The sequence below is a fragment of the Haliotis rufescens genome, unplaced genomic scaffold, assembly GCF_023055435.1.
Source record: "Haliotis rufescens isolate VD_foot unplaced genomic scaffold, xgHalRufe1.0.p SCAF_16, whole genome shotgun sequence".
Classification (NCBI taxonomy): Eukaryota; Metazoa; Mollusca; class Gastropoda; order Lepetellida; family Haliotidae; genus Haliotis; species Haliotis rufescens.
Genome location: NW_025963846.1, coordinates 12,798,872 through 12,819,253, shown reverse-complemented (window position 1 = coordinate 12,819,253; position 20,382 = coordinate 12,798,872). Strand labels below are relative to the sequence as shown.

The window sequence follows — 20,382 nt, the reverse complement described above, 5'->3', positions numbered from 1 at the left end:
TCAGTTACGATCTGCCACATCTGCGAAACTTGGGCTGTCATCGAGATAAACAGGGATTTCGAGATATATGTTCGAGATAACAAGGATTGAATGGCACATCTCAACATGTACCGGGCCAACATGAAGCATGAGATAACCGAGTCCAACTCTGACATACTTGTAGTTATAGCAGCTTGCATGGAGTGAGTGGCTGCAGGCTGTTATGCCTGCGTATGGTCTCAGCTCTACGACCACAAGAAGTTAATTACATCTTAAAACATCCTCTAAAATATGCATGGGAGGTGTTTTCAAGGAGTCTGTGTACATTAACTGCCAACCGACGTGATTCCGATGAAGCAGGTGGGACTACCTCCATGGCATGTTCATGAGGTAAGGTAACACGGCATCTGTCCTGTCTGTAGGGAGTGAGTGAGTGAGTATGGTTTTACGCTGCTTTTAGCAATATTCCAGCAATATCACGGCGGGGGACACCAGAAATGGGTTTCACACATTGTACCCATGTCGGAAATCGAACCCGGGTCTTCGGCGTGACGAGCCAACGCTTTAACCACTAGGCTACCCGACCGCCCCTGTCTGTAGGGACTTGGGGACAATATGATGGGAGACGGCATGTTTAGTAGTGAGGCAGGAAAGGATGGATTATTTTTAATTTTTTATCATGGTCTGAGACATCTTAATTTCAATTACTTTGTGTACAGATTTTTTTCCAAAACGGCACCTCATCCGTAGTGTAGTGGATAGAGTGTCTGTCTGGAGAGTGGAAGGATGGTGGTTCAATTGCTGGGTTGCGTCTATCCCCTTACTTATTGTTGCTCTGCCTGGCGCTCGGCATTAGGGGATAAAACAAGGACTGGTCAGCTTTGCGTCAGTATAATGTGTGTTAGTTGGGTATCCATGTCAAACTGCAGCATGGTATCTCAGTAGGCTAGCATTATGAATCCTGCAAAAATCTGACTTGTACAAGCAGACACACACACATGCACGCACACATGTCGTTATATAAGTGCAATAATAAGTGACAATAAACCCTTTAACACCTCACTATTTTTCCCAAATTGAAGAGGTCAGAGGTCATATATATATATATATATATATCTATCGTATATCATATATATATATATATATATATATATATATATATATATATATATATGCAACCATGACAAAACATTAAAATTATACGCCATTTTGATAGTTTACTTATAAGTGATTGCACATAGAATATAGAAGATCCCTTTTTTATTCAAACTTGTCAATGCATTGTGTGAGTTCATGTGGGAAAGTGAGAGAAAATATATTAGGAAAATATTTTTTCACAGTGCCCTTCATATCATCTTAGAAAGATAAAACGAAAAATTTGTAATCTAGTATGTGATTTACAGTGCACATGAAACATGCATAGAGGAATTGATGCTACAAAGGGTATTGGTTCCAAAAATGTAACAAGGCCACTGTCAAATAAATATCTGTCAAGGCAAAATGATTAAAATTCGTAAATGCTAGTGTCATATGTCTTTATATCACAGTCTACTTGCTACTTAATCACCTAAAATAATAGAAAATATTGTGCTTCAAAACATAAAGAAGTACATGCCTCATAATATGTAAAGTAAACACAAGATCCTTCTTGAAAACTCCTGGATGAAATATCAATATGTCAATAAACTAGGTCTATCGACTGGACTTAATTAATAAATCCAGACATAGCAAGTCAATACTATCTGATAAGACTAATCTAAAAAGAGTCAAATATAATAGTAACTTACTGAAATCTATGTTGTTTTTTCGAGAATCATTTCCTCCAATAAATCCTGAGATACACATAACATCTGCTACTATCAACAAGGTTAGAGATCATGTATCGATTTACGAGGAATCAAAATCCTTCGTGATTTAATAGGGGTGATATAAACAGTTAAAAGATCATTTTCAAATATATATCCCTTGTAAGGTAGTAAACTGATGATTAAGAACTCTAAACAACTAAGTAATTATTATTTTTGTAAAAAGTTGACAAATATAAATTTTAATGAAGGGGAACAACAAAAACTAATGTCATTTTTATCAATGAAAAACCATTTAAAGCTAAATATCACAGCAAGTATTATTATGACCACATACTCAAGCTACAGCTAATTCTTTCCTTTTAAACATTTTTCTCAAAAAACATTTGTAATATTGCATGAATAAAACTAAACAGTAGTTTAGTTCTCATAGCTTCTGTTAGATTTATTTAAGTATATCATTATAGAGGATTACGTTTCTATGAAATATGCCATGTTGAAATCTTTTCCAGATAAAAGACTGTTGGGTAAATGTTCCTTGATTTTTTTCTTCAAAGTTTGATTAACTGAAATAATTATTTTATTGTTTTCATTGGAGCAAGGATTCGCCAACCATATTTAAATAAAAAGAAGAAAATGCAAAATTTCACCCGCAGTTACAGAGTTTGAAAATCCAATATACATATATAAGGGAGAGAATTTATGGTTGTCAACTTATTATTATATCTATATATAATAATAATATAGAAGTTGACATCAATCAATTCTCTCCGTTTTGTGTATCACTTCTAAATGCCATTTAAGGACTCCAAATGCACATAGCCTGATAAAAGAACAACTTTGTGCACTGAGTCAGTAGGTTGTTATTCTTTTGAAATTCAAAATATTTTTCTAAATGGAAAAAACAAATATGTCACCTTAAAACCAACACCATTTTCCTAACAAATAAACTCCTATTAAGAATTACAATCAGTTTTGCTAGTTATGAAAAAATTAAGACCAAAATTGTATTATATATTTTCATTGCTGGTCCAATTATTTTCATGGAGCATTCAGGTGCCTACTTTGTATAAATGAGAAAATAACTTAAAGACGGTCCCTCAGCTTAAAGAGACTGGTTATCTGCTGATTTCATTCCCACCTGTCCATCCACAATACATCAGTGAGAGGTGTAGTGATGAGGGCGTAGACCACACGTGTGCATCAGTGAACTACATGGATACACATCCCAAAAAACACAAGGCCATAACAAAGTACTGTAAATCTTGAAATTAACGCGAGCGTGTATTAAATGCGAAAAATGCGAAAGGCCTTTGGTCGCATTATTAAACATCGCATTTATATAAAAATGAGACATTTTGGACAGCAGGAATACCAACTTACACATATGCTAAAAACAAACAACTATGATAACCCTAAGTGGTTCAGGGGAAATCTTTAATGAACACCCCTCGTAGTTAATCTGTCACGGCACGACACTTCCTACTCCAAACCCATCTCATGACTAACGCTATCTAATTATCTAAACTATATTCTAATAACATGCTCCATGTCCTCACTGTCTTTTTGTACAACTTCTACCTAACAGAATTACCTTTCCCACAGGTGAGGTGAGGTGAAATTGGGTTTGACGTCGCGTCCAAGATTATTGCACTTATATAGCGACGTGCATGCACGTGTATGTGTGTGTGTGGCTGCTTGTACTAGTCCGGACTGATGCCAATTTATAGTGCTAGCTCACTGAGATACCATGCCGCAGTTTAACATGAATACCCCACTCAGACACAGTATACTGACTCCGAGCCGACCAGTCCTTGTTTTAGCCCCTTAATGCCGAGCGCCAGACAGGGTAACAACAAGTACAATCTTTTAACGTCTTTTTGTATGACGTGGCCCGGGATCGAACCCCGGACCTTCCGCTCTCCGGGCAGACGCTCTACCACAAGACCACGGAGGCGGTCACCTTTCCCACAGAAATATACTTTATCACTTTACACATTAGAACTATCACAAGCATGTTTAGTGGTCTAATCTTAATGACATGCGTTACGTAGATCAGCATCAACAGCTTGTTGATATCAACTAGCTCACAGGTCTCGTATTAACGTGCTGCAGTTCATGGTGTACGCAACCTGCTTGACTTCTTTTTTCTTTCAATGTTTAGACTGATAATAGGTACCGGTATATTTTTTTTATCAGAATTTTTTTTAACCGAATTATCACAAGTAGGTCAGAGGGACATCTAAGGCTGTGTGTTGATTTGGGTACACAGCAGACAACACAAGCCAAAAAATAAAAATTGTTTCTCATCGTCTCCAGATTTAAAAAATGGCAAGCTGACCAGCCTTTTATGTTTTTGTTTTTTTAATCTTTGTGTACATGGTCTTGTTTACAAACAGCAAATAAAAGCAGACAACCAGAGTCACTGGCCTAAAATAAGAGTGAGAATTTAGTTCCAACAAGGACAGTATTGAAACTACATTCCATGAACTTGGGAACAACCAAATGAACTTGGGAACAACCAAACTGTAATAGTTTTGTACATAGTGTACCATTGCATACAGCCTGAAGACTGAAGGCACCATAGGAAAGTGTGCCTGAATTCTGAACTGGGGGAAAACATCGTTGTCCCGCTCACGATGGAGGGAAACATTTCTGTTTCTTTCTATTTTTTGGTCTAACACCAGCACAGATAAGTGTTTGTTTGTTTGTTGTTTAACACTGCACGCAGCAATATTCCAACTATATGACAGTGGTCTGGAAATAATCAAACCTGGACCAGACAATGCAGTGATTGATATCATTAGCATCGATCCACTCATTTGGGATACGATGCATGCATCAACCAAGTCAGCGAGCCTGACCACCTGATCCCATTAGTCGCCTCTTACGGCAAGCTAGGTTGCTGAAGACCTATTCTAACATGGATCTTCACAGGTGTCCTCAGATAAATGGTCATATCTATCAAAACATAATGGCTGCCAATCCTAGAAATAGGAACACAAATCAAATAACAACAATGTATTTAACATGTTGATACAATGTACAAAATATACTTTTGAAAATCTGACAGAACAATCAGCTGGATTGATATTTTGAGAACATTGTCAAACAGCTCAGTCATAATGAAGTTCCTAACTACAGATTTAACCATATAAAGCAGACAAATTCAGGTAATAAATAGAGGATATGACATGAGTGTTTATATGTTTATGTGTTGTATTTATGGCTGAAGAAGATGTCTACATACAGAGATCAATTTTAGTGTTTCACGTCACAATAAGATTCGAATGACGTCAACAATGCCGTCCGGATGAAGGAAACAATACACTGTTATCTCGTGACGTGATATGACACATGATTTTTATGAACCCTGATAAGTTTGCCCTCATAGGTAATAAACTACGATATTTTCGGATAATCTGAACATGTTAAGACAATGAAATAAATATCAAGCAGTGTTTGCTTGAAAATATTTTACAAGATTACAAAAGAAGATGTACCAAGCCAACAGGGTTGGCGAACTACTTGATCAACTATTGTAAACAAACACTTGATGTGGAACTTGGTGAGAAGCACTTCCTAAATCTAGTGTTAATAACATTGTTGATTATAAGCTTTGTTATGCATATCATTTTTTTTCGCACATGTGCAGAGAACCAAAACGTCCAAAATATACTAAAAAAAGCCCAGATAAAAATGTGTCGATTTATTAATGCAATCAAGAGACACTTACATTTTTTTGCATTAATTTCATGATTTGCAGTAGATTTTCAATCTGGCCTGCCTAACTATCAGACTCCTTGCCTCACATAATCTTATTGCCTCTAAGTACCTGCACATGAAGAAAATTGCAATACAAAATACACACATTTCTCATGTGACTAACTAGAAAATACCTGTAACAAATGTTATATTTGGGATAACACTTTCTTCGAATCCCGGACGGGACTCAACCCCAAAAAAGTACGAGAATCTGTACTTTACTAAGAAAGTGTTATCCCAAATATAACATTTGTTACATTTGACCACTTTCTAAATGGCAATGTGTATTCATAGCTTTTGGTCATGGGAGACGTGCCAATTAACACTTGTCAGAGGGGTACACAAAGTTACGTGATCTGGAGTACCAGTTGTCAGACCTTCATTTTTGTGAAAGCCTCGGTGGCTGAGTGGGTTAGATCGCTGACTTTGTGTGCTGGCTATTAGGTGCCTCACTCTGGCAAGTGTGGGTTCGAATTCCGGACGGGACTCAACCCCCAAAAAGTACGAGAATCTGTAGTTTACTAAGAAAGTGTTATCCCAAATATAACATTTGTTACATTTGACCACTTTCTAAATGGCATTGTGTATTCATAGAAGATAGCTTTACGGGTCTCCAAATGTAACATTTGTTTAATACCTTTAAAATGAATTCTGGTTAATAAGTTATCATTCAGTAGTTTTTTCAACCCCCATTAGAACTCAGAAACATCATCCCATTACACACACGCAGCAAACTAGTACTTACCCGATTCTGAAAACGGGCTTCTGTTTGAAACCTATGTATAAGAAAATCACATATCATGTATCACTTAAGATAGACATTTCTTTATTGCACAACTGTCATACATCAGTGTTATTTCTTCACCTATCATCATAGACATAAAATCCCGAAACAATATTTTGATCAATATTTAGCCATGAGGTTGGTATAATAGTCTGAGTGAGTTGGATTTAACACCTCTTTTAACAGTATTTCGGTTATATGACGGCGTGTCAGTTTAATGTGGGAGGTAAGCCTGAAGTGATGCAGGTCTCAGATGTTTACCACCTTGGTGAAACCTACGAAACCCTAGAAACATAATTAGGGCAAACTGGGATTCGAACCCACAACCATAGGTTTCTGTTGTGCTGAAGGGATGCAACACTGCACAGTGAATTATGGTGCCTTGGCCCCCGGTTGGGATAATAACTTTACAACCAAATGGTAGCAAGAAATAGTCAATATTGCATAAAGACTCTGAAGTGGTCATCTGGAGCATCAACAGCCTTTTAATGTTCTGAGCTTTTATAACACCATAATATTATCACCACTTGGTGATGAGGACTGTAAGGCTCTGTGAAGAAGTCAGCCATGACCTGGTGTACTGGGCAGGGTGAGTCTTACCTCAGAGCTATAGGACTGTAAAGGCTCTGTGAAGAAGTCAGTCATGACCTGGTGTACTGGGCAGGAGGAGTCTTACCTCAGAGTTATTGGACTGTAAAGGCTCTGTGAAGAAGTCAGCCATGACCTGGTGTACTGGGCAGGGTGAGTCTTACCTCAGAGCTATAGGACTGTAAAGGCTCTGTGAAGAAGTCATTCATGACCTGGTGTACTGGGCAGGGTGAGTCTTACCTCAGAGCTATAGGACTGTAAAGGCTCTGTGAAGAAGTCATTCATGACCTGGTGTACTGGGCAGGGTGAGTCTTACCTCAGAGCTATAGGACTGTAAAGGCTCTGTGAAGAAGTCAGTCATGACCTGGTGTACTGGGCAGGAGGAGTCTTACCTCAGAGTTATTGGACTGTAAAGGCTCTGTGAAGAAGTCAGTCATGACCTGGTGTACTGGGCAGGGTGAGTCTTACCTCAGAGCTATAGGACTGTAAAGGCTCTGTGAAGAAGTCAGGCATGACCTGGTGTACTGGGCAGGATGAGTCCTACCTCAGAGCTATAGGACTGTAAAGGCTCTGTGAAGAAGTCAGGCATGACCTGGTGTACTGGGCAGGATGAGTCCTACCTCAGAGCTATAGGACTGTAAAGGCTCTGTGAAGAAGTCAGGCATGACCTGGTGTACTGGGCAAGGTGAGACTTATCTTAGAGCTAAAAAACTATCCTGACTCTGAATGAGTCATTCAACACGCTTTCCTACAAATGTTGAGTCTTACCTCAGAGCCAAAGGACTGCCCAGAATCTGTGAAGGAGTCAGTCAAGGATCTGGTTCCTTTTCGGAAATGATCATCTCTGTGTTCCCTTTTCACTGGAGAGTATTTTCTTAGCCATTTTCCTGAATATAAGCAAAAGTGGGGAATTATAGACTGACTATAAAATTTCATAACAAATAATTATCTGTTCTGAGACAAGGATATTGCCTGTGTGCTCAACACTTCAAAACAAGACAGAGAAGGTTAAAAACTTAAAAGAACTGGTTCTCAGGCAAAGGTTTCTGAAAAAATAGTGCGGGCGGGTGGTGTCTTTTTTTTGTGGTTGTTTAAACTAGTATGTAACCAAATAAACAGTTGTGTAACCAAATAAACAATTGCATACAACCAACCCGGGAAAGGGCCTTCTTACATAAATGTATTCCTTGATGAGTAAAATACAGGAATACAGTATTTGACTACCATTTGGACTTGGAATATTTAAGAATTTTCGTGGTTTTTAAAAAAAAATGGAAATAAAAACGAAACATGTGGCGAACTGTATACCAAGACTTTTATTTTTTTTAGCTTAAGGAGTAGTTCTTGTGGCCAATTTCATTTAATGAAATTGTAATGAAGTGATACAAAGGGCTTTCAATGATGTGAATTAGAAAGCGACAAAATTCAGTTCCACAATCATAAGAAATCTCTGTGTGTGTTGTGTGAGATTATGTGTGCTATGTGTCAATGTGTGTGGTGTGTGATAATGTGCATGCTTTGTGTCAATGTGTGTGGTGGGTGATAATGTGGGTGTTTCAATGTGTGTGCAGTGTGATAACGTGTGCCTTACGTGATAATGTGTCTGCTGTGTGTGTCAATATGTCTGCTGTGTTTGTCAATATGTCTGATGTGTGTGTACCTCTAGGCTCGTCCAGAGTGTTGCCAACTTTGTCTAGACTGTTCCTGCGTGGGTCAGAGGGGCTGAAGGGGATGTTGGCGCCAGTCAGAGTCGTCTGTTTCCATTCTTCCAACTCGTCCACAGAATGTTCAAACACTGGTGTGTCTGAAATACAGTTTCCAGTGGCCTGTTATGCATATTATTCAAAATCTATATATTTCAGGCTATTAGAATAGACAGGCTGCAGGCCTGGGGCCTGGCTGTGGGGTGCTAGGGGGCACAGGGGGCACAGTCGCTGCGATTCGCTGTGCAGAGTTGCATCCCTTGAGCACGCCAGAAACCTATGATTGTAGGTTCGAACCCCGATTATGTTTCTTGGTTTGTCAGCACCATACCCATGTTCTTGGGTTTCAATGAAGTGGTAAACATCTGAGACCTGCATCACTTCAGGCTTTCCTCCAACATTAAGCTCACACGCCGCAATATAACTGGAATACTGTTAAAAGCGGCGTTAAACCAAACTCACTCACTCACTCACTCACAGAGATAATCTTATGGTGGTCACTAAAAATGAGTTTGTTGTGAAAAGAAAACACATAATTTGGCGTAGGGTCATGGAAAATGGAACTTTTCCAATATTGGAAAAAATGCATATGTGCACGGGAAGAATAATATTCTTTTCAGTACAGTAATGGATGAACCTTTCTTCAGGACCCTCCTCCACATATTGCATGCCTAACAGTGGAACTGAATTCAGCAACAAGGATAAACAAGATATACCGTATTCAACGTAATAAGCGCCAAGGGAGCTCTCAAAATTAGAAATAGGGGGCTCTTATTAGAATATTATTTTGGTGAAAAAACAGGTGAAAGATTGTAAATTTTGGGGTTTATGCTGACAGCCTGACATGTTTATATACGACAAATATATTTTTCCAGAATTTAATTGCCCATAATTAAGGGTGCATAAAAACACGAGTACATATTATACACGAATAAATAAGTCTTGTGTACATTGCTCAATCAGTAGGGGTGCTAATTGGGATTGTTCACCAGCCAATATATTAGCAAATATCGCCCTGGGCGCTTATTAGAGCGGGGCGTTACATCGAATACGGTATTTGCTCTTTCAGTGAACATCAAGTCATGAACACATCATCCATACAGTCAACTGTGAACTACCGTTCATCAAGGCAGAGAAGGTCACAACTGAGTTGTGATTGGACATGATGTCTTTTTTCAGAGAGCAACCTTACTTGTTTTTGTCCATTAAAAACATTCAGTCATAAACTTATGATATGTGGATGCTATTGTACAAAGAGGTTTCATATCAGAATAATTAAGCAACTCCTACCTAATAATTCTCCATTTCCAGGAATAGATGCCAGGATGGCATCATTTCCGAGACCTGGTGGTAGAGACTTGTACTGGTCCGGCATCTGGCTTGGAGGTTTTGTGGTTGGCAAAGACTTCGGAGGTGACGACTTGGTGGGAGATGTCTGATCTGAGCTGGTTGACTGTCCAGGTTTCTTCCAAGGAGCGGAACCTCGCTTGGCATTTCCATTTCGGAAGAGGTTTTTGGGCAAACTGAGTGGTCGTTTGGTTTTTATAGTGTGGAGGTCCTCTGCAAAAACAAAACCTTTGATGAGGTTTGCATATGAGTCGTTTCATGCTTTCCCAGATGGGTTTCATATATCCTTTCTTCAGTCATCTAGCCCTAAATGGCAACCATTCATGTTAATATTAACCTATCTTTTAGCCATAATTGTCAACTGTTCATGTTAATATTCACCAATCATCTAGATACAATTGTCAACTGTTAAGGTTAAAATTCACCAATCACCTAGTCATAATTGTCAACCATTCATTTATCTATCACCAAGGACTCACCAGTCTCAAGGACTCATTAGCATAATATATGAAGTTTATATCAAAATAGAATCACATCAGATCTGGTAATTCCTATCCAAGGTTGAGTGGTACATTCGGACCAGCAGGTATACAGCTTGACTTATTACCTTCCCATTCTACACTCTTAGTAGGCGTGTCTTTGGAAGCATCTCCGCTATTGTGCCGGTATCGGAAATAATGATGTCTGTTGATCTCCAGCTGTGAGTCGCTGGGGGAGTAGCGTAACCGTTTCTGGCGCCTCTGCTCGCTCCGCCTCAACTTCTCGACTAAGTGTTTCCCAGCTCCTGCAATACCAGTAACAGACATTAGCAGGAACTCTACACTGTGTTCTTGTGAGTTTGGTCACACTTCCCAAACTGACTGATGCAATGATTAAGTCAGTGTTGGGAACAATCACATGATACACTGTTTAATCCACCTGCCCAACCATGCAGTTTTTGTCTCAGATGGTCTGCCAAACATCCTGGTTTTGTCTCAGATGGTCTGCCAAACATCCTGGTTTTGTCTCAGATGGTCTGCCAAACATTTCTGGTGTCCCCGTCGTGATATTGCTGAAATATTGCTAAAAGCAGTGTAAAACCGAACTCACTCACTATAAGGAATGATAACAATCCACACCCACTCACTGTGTAAATAACTTGGACAGCCAAGATGCTGGTGATGAGCATGAGAGGTATACTGAGAGAGAGATAGGATTCGGTGTAGCTAGTGACATAACATATAAACAATGACGTGAATTTCACAGATTACGTGCTGAAAATCCTAATAAAATTGTTTTTGGCAAAGGAGGAAAAATTGCTGAGGACATAAAATGTGACACAGAGAGAAGAGATAGTCCTGCACATCCCCAGGATACTGATGTCAGACCAAAATATGCTGGAACCAGGAACAAGGGCAATCGGAGGCAGGGTGAAACAAACTGAATTGACTGTCGGCCTCGGATCACCCCGTCCCAGCAGAAACATTATATAGGAAGGTGGGGCCTAGATGATTGTAGGGTGTGTCATACAGGTTCACCTACAATTTCCCCTTTGTTGACTGGAACCATAAAATTTCTGGAACATGTCTACTCAAATCCAAGCTGGACGATTATGAGTTTATTAACTAATGTTATTTGTTGGGCTAACTGAAACATGGTTGAAGGAGACAGAGGTGAGTGGTACATTCAGTGACTTTAACATATACACAATAGGTGGCGAGCAGATGTCTACCTTGGGACGACTCTCAGGTGGAGTAAAAGTAAAATGGACCAAAGTGTGTGATAGTGGTATATTTATTTTACTAGATAAGGATATATGTGGTTTAAAGAAAGACCTGTTGTATGCATATGGATATATTCATCCAGAGTTTTCAACCTGGTATAATAACCCTTTGCGATATATTTGCAATATATTACTATTGCAAGACGATCCGCTGTATATGCCATCTGAATGTCATGATGTGTATATCATCATCGGAGGTGATTTTAACTCTAGAACTGGCACACTACCTGATTTTGTTGAAGACGATATCCTTCAGTACCTCGAAGGCAATGGTAACAACAGGTGGGATTTTTGTTGGATAGTTTTAGCATGAAAAGATTTTCGGTAGATTCAACTATGAACAGGTTGGTAAATGCTTGTTAGATGTTCGCAGTATTCTAAACATCACATTAAGAATGGAAGATGTGGATCAGATAGGGGGGATTTAACTTCTGACATTTTGTAGGAAATCAAGATGCTAGCATGGTTGATTACATAATATGTTCATCTGAGTTCCTCTGTGCATTTATTAGATTTGACATATGCTCACGCGTTGAGTCACATCTTTCCCTCACAGTTGATTTATGTAGATTTCACACAACTGAAAAGATTGAAACTGATCGAATTATTAATGATTCTTTCGGATTTGCATGTGTCCATGAACTTTAGATGTAGTTTGTCATCAGATGAAGTATCTCATTTACTTTAAAAGGCAGAAGATACAGCATTCATTAGCATTGAAGCTAGGATGAAATATATCATTGAAGTCTTACGTATGGTTCAGATATGAAGAGAAGAGCTTGCATTACCAAACTGTATCAGGAGTGGTATGATGGTCAACAACAGGTTGCACTTGTGCATCTTTCATACAGCTGAAGCAGGCCCTCCAGTGTACAAAATGTTTTGTTATCATTAAAGTATGATTTGGATTGCAGGTGATAAGAATAATAATTTAAAGTTTTCAAAATCTTGGCCTGCATGGTTTGGTTCCTACAAATTATCAAGAATGAAAAATCTGACATTTTGATGGACATTTCTGCATTTTTTATTTTTTTTAAAAGCAGATCTGCAAACAAAGAAATCTATAATGTAGATCTAGGGCCTAATGAAAGCCTACCTCAATAATCATTCTACAGGATGAATGAAAACAAAAGTCCATTTCAATGATCCTTCCCCTTCCAACTGCAGTACATTCTACAGGAGGAATGAAAACAAAAGTCCATTTCATTGATCCTTCCCCTTCCAACTGCAGTACATTCTACAGGAGGAATGAAAACAAAAGTCCATTTCAATTATCCTTCCCCTTCCAACTGCAGTACATTCTACAGGAGGAATGAAAACAAAAGTCCATTTCAATGATCCTTCCCCTTCCAACTGCAGTACATTCTACAGGAGGAATGAAAACAAAAGTCCATTTCAATGATCCTTCCCCTTCCAACTGCAGTACATTCTACAGGAGGAATGAAAACAAAAGTCCATTTCAATGATCCTTCCCCTTCCAACTGCAGTACATTCTACAGGAGGAATGAAAACAAAAGTCCATTTCATTGATCCTTCCCCTTCCAACTGCAGTACATTCTACAGGAGGAATGAAAACAAAAGTCCATTTCAATGATCCTTCCCCTTCCAACTGCAGTACATTCTACAGGAGGAATGAAAACAAAAGTCCATTTCAATGATCCTTCCCCTTCCAACTGCAGTACATTCTACAGGAGGAATGAAAACAAAAGTCCATCTCAATACTGCTTACCCTTCCAACTGCAGTACATTCTACAGGAGGAATGAAAACAAAAGTCCATCTCAATACTGCTTACCCTTCCAACTGCAGTACATTCTACAGAAGGAATGGAAACAAAAGTCTATCTCAGTAATCATTCCCCTTCAACTGCAGTACATTCTGAAGGAGGTATGAAAACAACCAGACTGTCCACCATTAGTATATGAAGAACATAAAACGTGGGGAGCAGAATTAGTTTCAAAATCATTAACAAAACAAATGAGGGTAATCTTAAAATTTAACACCAGTACACATTCAAAGTTTTGACTTATGTTCCAGAATATTACAGTATGATGAATAAGGATATGATAAGTGACTTCTTGCAATGAGTATAGATACAAATACCCAAGAAGTGACCACCATGGCCCCGGGATGACTGCAGGATAATTATTGCCATTTCTATCGATCTCTCTGCAGACTAGGTTCATGTTTTGAAAAAAAACCTCATGTAAAATAATCAAATGTTTATGAGTTCATACCCTCATTTGATCTTGATGGCAGGGAAGCACAAAATATAAAAAAGTCAAGACACCAGTTCAGCACTTTCTTAGAAAGTTCAACAAATAAATGTCGAACAGCTCCAGAAATAAATCCTATCATCAAATGAACCCAAGTTGGACTTGGTCAGGCTAGAAATAAAAACACTAAAACATTCCTGAATAGCAAGAGGCACCAGTTCAGCACTTGCACAATGTATACAAAATTTCACAAAATCGATATTGAACCATTACAAGTTCTGGGCAGACAGTCAGATTCCATAATTATAGTAGAATGTACATGCAATCACACTGGCTAATCCTAATCACGCTCTCATATTTGACATCATTCTGTAAACCTGAATCCATTTCATTGTATTCCCAACCACGGCTATTATCAATATGTGGCTGTTTACCTTCCACTAGACACTGGTTATAGATGGTGTGGAAAACATTAAACGATAATGTGTCATTACGTTTAGTTCAGATTTATGTCTGTCTGTGCATGTCCAAGCTGAGATGAAAGAGATCCTCTGCATTTTCACTCCACCCTTTTAACTTAATCAAACATTCTTTCACAATTCTAATGAGTGTCTGTCAAATACAACCAGACACTGCCATCATCAATACAAATATACCCCGACAAGTTCCATGGCATCTGTAGCTCACCTGACAAACACAATGATATCCCAGCAGTGATTATCTGGTCGAGACTCGATTATTTACAGACCGCAGTCATATAGCTGGAATATTGCTGAGTGCGGGGTTAAACAAACAAACAAGAGTCAGTGACACAATGTCATTAGTGACCTCTGGACCATCACACGTATTGTACAAACATGTATAGCTCACCCACATAATATCGAATCAGACTCAGGACTTGGGGCAACGAAATGCCAGTGAAATGTCACAGCAATTTTAACCCTTTTTGTCTCAACAACTAGCTGTAATGGGTGACTGGAAAGTATCATAGCAGTAACCTTGCCAACCTCGATTACCCAGTGTCCCATATCTCTATTCTGTAATACCTTGGACCCATCTGCCATAGACTTGTCTTAAGCCCCATTTGAAAAGCAAAAAGCTAAAGAGAGCCATTCATTCAAATGACAGAGAGACATTTTGTGGTAAGTTAGAGATAGAATCTAGGGAGGTGGGGACTTCACTTTTGAAACAAAGTATTTATCACAATAGATTAGAGATACAATTCTATGGATAATCAAGGATGTGTGTGTCAAGATATAATTTTCTTTGTTCATCATTGTTCTGTAAAGACATCATTCTGTTTGTGTCGGATTATTTTCTTTGTTCATTAATGTTCCTGTAAAGCAATCTCAGGAATCTGTGTTTGCCAGAAGATTATTTTCTTTGTTTAACAATGTTCTGTAAAGCGAACTCAGGAATGTGTGTATCTCAGAAGAATATTTTCTTTGTTTATCAATGTTCTGTAAAGCGAACTCAGGAATGTGTGTATCTAAGAAGAATATTTTCTTTGTTTATCAATGTTCTGTAAAGCGAACTCAGGAATGTGTGTATCTAAGAAGAATATTTTCTTTGTTTATCAATGTTCCGTAATGCGAACTCAGGAATGTGTGTATCTCAGAAGAATATTTTCTTTGTTTATCAATGTTCTGTAAAGCGAACTCAGGAATGTGTGTATCTAAGAAGAATATTTTCTTTGTTTATCAATGTTCCGTAATGCGAACTCAGGAATGTGTGTATCTCAGAAGAATATTTTCTTTGTTTATCAATGTTCTGTAAAGCCATCTCAGGAATGTGTGTATCTCAGAAGAATATTTTCTTTGTTTATCAATGTTCTGTAAAGCGAACTCAGGAATGTGTGTATCTCAGAAGAATATTTTCTTTGTTTATCAATGTTCTGTAAAGCGAACTCAGGAATGTGTGTATCTCAGAAGAATATTTTCTTTGTTTATCAATGTTCTGTAAAGCGAACTCAGGAATCTGTGTGTGTCAGAAGAATATTTTCTTTGTTTATCAATGTTCTGTAAAGCCATCTCAGGAATGTGTGTATCTCAGAAGAATATTTTCTTTGTTTATCAATGTTCTGTAAAGCCATCTCAGGAATCTGTGTTTGCCAGAAGAATATTTTCTTTGGTCATCAATGTTCCTGTAAAGTCGTTTCTGGTACCTCCCAATGACATATTGCAGGAAAATAGCGAAAAGCACCATTAAACGCAACTCACTCACTCACTCACTCACTCACTCGCTATCTCATGACAATATTTTCTATTTTCCCTAAAACATGTGAATTGATGAAGGAGGAATGTAACTGTCAAAAGAAATTCAAGTTCAATAAAGAAGATTGACTTTTTAGAAGGTTCAATCCTCTTTTCAATTATCTCAGGGACAAACTTTAAAGGAACAGGTGAGCTAACAATTGAGTTGACAACCATACATATTTGTTCACATCCTGTCTGTTCAAACATTCAAATCCAGTCTCTACATAATGCTAAAAACCCATAACTAACAGCAGTCAAAAACGCTATCCCATGTGTTGGTGTGTGCTTTTTCACCGGATAACATTCTACAGTACAGATTGCACTTCATCACGGAAAACTATTGGTTTGCTCAGAAACAGACGAAGGTTACATACAGTGACTCAAACATTTCTCACCAACTCAGCAGCGACACAGAAGTTGATATACTGTACGTCACAGAAACAATTGGTTTGTTTACAAACACGGCAAAGTGACAGTGACAATGTATTTCCATCTGTCTTGGATGTTTCTCACAAATCTAGTGGCATGCCTACAACTGAGGGATACATGGACTGAAATACACAATTCCATCAACTTCACAAGAGCTAAGATGGCACCGTTCCCTCCTGGACATTCAACAATAAATGTGGCTATTTACCTTGCACTTGGAGCTATATTAGATCTTGATTCTGTGGAACAACTTTTAACATTCACTGCAACTGTTGTAATTAGGTGGACTGATCCTAGTCTGTCCTGGAACAAGTCACTTCACAGAGGGAACATTGATATTGAACCTCATCAAGTATGGCTGCCACAAATTATTTTATTCAATGCTGTGAGTGATGCATATCTTTTCTCAACAAGATCATTCATAATGAGTCTAAGACATGATGGCAGGTTTCGTGCATATACTAATGACATGTTCAAGACCATTTGTGTGACTGATGCATTTCAGTTTCCTTTTGATGAACAGCAATGTAGTCTGACCTTCACTACTTATCGTGACTATATCAACTTGAACATCATCCATGAACCCAGTTATGAATATGGGTCACTTATGAAGAAGGAGTCTGAATGGACATTAATACAAATGACAAGTGAAGAATCATCCCTCAATGTCATTGATCTCAAATCAGTGACCTTGACCCTAAAGAGACAAAGTCTTTTCTATGTGTTAAGCATCATTATTCCAATGGCCTTGACCTCCATCATGAATGCTTTTGTCTTCATCCTTCCTGCCGATTCGGGAGAGAAAATATCCTTTCTGGTTTCCATCTTTGTGTCCCATGCTGTGTTCCTCAACTTTGTCTATGACATCATGCCAAGGACATCCACCCGAGTTCCAAAGATCATGATCTATCTCATCTGTATCCTCCTTCAAAGCTTCCTGGCGCTCCTGGCAGTGACAACAACCCTCAGGATCAGGAACAACCAACTCCATGGAGATCACAAGAGAGTTTCAACTGTGGCAGTCGAGACAGAGGGGGATAACTCTAAAGTGATGTCCAAGGTGAAAGGCAGATTCCACAACTTGGACACTCAAAAGTTGGATAACATCTTCTTTGGGGTATTCCTATTGGTGGCCATCTTCAACGCTGTTGTTTTTGTGGCCTAATTCCCCAGAATTAATGTGCATATTTTGCAGTTACCTTCAGTGACTTTCAACTTTCTGTCAACTGTAACAGACATTTAGTTATTTTATACAGATCTGTTTATTAGCTGATCTTCATATCATTCGACAAAACCCTTTCTATATTCATAAGAAATCTGTCAATGTAGACTGTACGATTCCTACTGTATTATGAACATCGCAATCAAATAGTGATGATACCAGGTGTTTGTGAAAAGGAGACCATACCCTGACCCACTGGTGACAACCGTCACAAACACATGCGAAGTCATCTGAAAAAACACCTGAAAAAACACGGGAACATATGGTACAAGCTTTACCAAGGCCTTGAATGTTGTAACATTGAACAAACAACTACTGAGTATTAGTTGTATGACCCTCTTTCAAATCTTCAAAGAAAGAGCATTCTTGATTGTACCTCAAAAGTGGAGAAATGTAGACACCAAATGCTGGAGCTGCAGGAATATTGCTGGACATAATGGGCAAGATGACTATTGGAAAGTCCTCATACAGTCTTGTGGTGAGTGTTTTGTCACTCTGAATCTTTATGCATAGATCTAAAACTGAGGAGAAAGTCTACTGGTCTCCTTTATTTCCAGTTCAGGTGGGTAAATCATTTTAAGGGAATTGGCTATTTGACAGTTATTGAACGATATCAGATCATTGATATACCTGAAGCTTAAAGTTAAACTTCCTGGCCAAATTACCTTGTCTTGACTTTGATAATTGAAGCAGAAATTCTGATTCATATGCATAAAACAAACAGATCAGCAAGAAGGGGAACATGGTTTGTGACCATGTGGATGTCTACTTCTTGCCTTAATGTATTCCCCAAAAGTTTATATAGATGCTATCAATGAGAAGTCCAGCTTTCTACATAGTTTCCTCAGTAAACTTCAGATGGCGTTTACTTTCACTTTTGACATTGCTCCGAACCTCTGAAGACAGATAAGTAAATCTACCTTTGGTCACAACCATGCAGGGGGCATACCTGGAGAGTACATATTTCAATCATACTCAGTTCATCTCTAATCGATTTCAATAAAATATGCAGGATGATTTCGAACCTAAAATACGTTTGTATCTCTCACATGTTCCAGAACAGTGTAGAAGAGTGCTGACAAAATGTTAGGATTGATGACAGCTTCCTCACAGACAGACAAGAAGAGTGCTGACAAAATGTTAGGATTGATGGACAGCTTCCTCACAGACAGACCAGAAGAGTGCTGACAAAATGTTAGGATTGATGGACAGCTTCCTCACAGACAGACTAGAAGAGTGCTGACAAAATGTTAGGATTGATGGACAGCTTCCTCACAGACAGACTAGAAGAGTGCTGACAAAATGTTAGGATTGATGGACAGCTTCTTTACAGAGAGACGAGAAGAGTGCTGACAAAATGTTAGGATTAATGGACAGCTTCCTCACAGACAGACGAGAAGAGTGCTGACAAAATGTTAGGATTGATGGACAGCTTCCTCACAGACAGACAAGAAGAGTGCTGACAAAATGTTAGGATTGATGGACAGCTTCCTCACAGACAGACTAGAAGAGTGCTGACAAAATGTTATGATTGATGGACAGCTTCTTTACAGAGAGACGAGAAGAGTGCTGACAAAATGTTAGGATTGATGGACAGCTTCCTCACAGACAGACCAGAAGAGTGCTGACAAAATGTTAGGATTGAAGGACAGCTTCCTCACAGACAGACTAGAAGAGTGCTGACAAAATGTTAGGATTGATGGACAGCTTCCTCATAGACAGACGAGAAGAGTGCTGACAAAATGTTAGGATTAATGGACAGCTTCCTCATAGACAGACGAGAAGAGTGCTGACAAAATGTTAGGATTAATGGACAGCTTCTTTACAGAGAGACCAGAAGAGTGCTGACAAAATGTTAGGATTGATGGACAGCTTCTTTACAGAGAGACCAGAAGAGTGCTGACAAAATGTTAGGATTGATAGACAGCTTCTTTACAGACAGACGAGAAGAGTGCTGACAAAATGTTAGGATTGATGGACAGCTTCCTCACAGACAGACTAGAAGAGTGCTGACAAAATGAGAAGTTTCCCATTGACTTGTGTGAATCAGGTTCCACTCTAAACATTGGCTCCACACTTTGCAATGATGAGGCAAAAACTACTTCAATGTCAAGTTTGTTTATTTGTTGTTTAATGCCACACACAGCAATATTCCAGCTGTATGATGGGGGTCTGTAAATAATCGAGTCTGGACCAGAATCTGACATCATAAGTATTGATCTACTCAAATGGGATACGATGACATGCATCAACAAAGTCAGCGAGCCTGACCACCCGATCCCGTTAGTCACCTCTTATGATAAGCATAGTCCCCTAGCATGGGTTGCTGAAGACCTATTCTATCCCGGACCTTAACGTGTTTTCAAAGTTGAAAATATTGAAACTATTCCCACCTTGTCTAAATTGTGATGGTTTAAATCAGCAATGTTGTACAAAAAGGGAGCTCCACATCCAAAGTTCAACAGCAGAATGATTGTATTCACTGTATTGTGTTGATTGGTTGTGACTTAGTATGTCCTTTGTGAGTGA

At 38.7% G+C, this 20,382-nt stretch overlaps 1 protein-coding gene across 1 annotated transcript in view; it reads right to left on the bottom strand.

Moving 5' to 3' along the window:
• LOC124135715 (leucine-rich repeat serine/threonine-protein kinase 2-like) overlaps positions 1–20,382 on the bottom strand; it is a 148,171-nt gene that overhangs the window by 59,002 nt on the left and 68,787 nt on the right. Inside the window, exons 22-26 of the mRNA XM_048396884.1 lie at positions 10,579–10,755; positions 9,915–10,184; positions 8,582–8,725; positions 7,690–7,808; positions 6,295–6,325 (exon numbers count right to left, since the gene is read on the bottom strand). Coding sequence (XP_048252841.1) covers positions 6,295–6,325; positions 7,690–7,808; positions 8,582–8,725; positions 9,915–10,184; positions 10,579–10,755 — 741 coding nt within the window. The remainder of the gene's footprint in view (positions 1–6,294; positions 6,326–7,689; positions 7,809–8,581; positions 8,726–9,914; positions 10,185–10,578; positions 10,756–20,382) is intronic.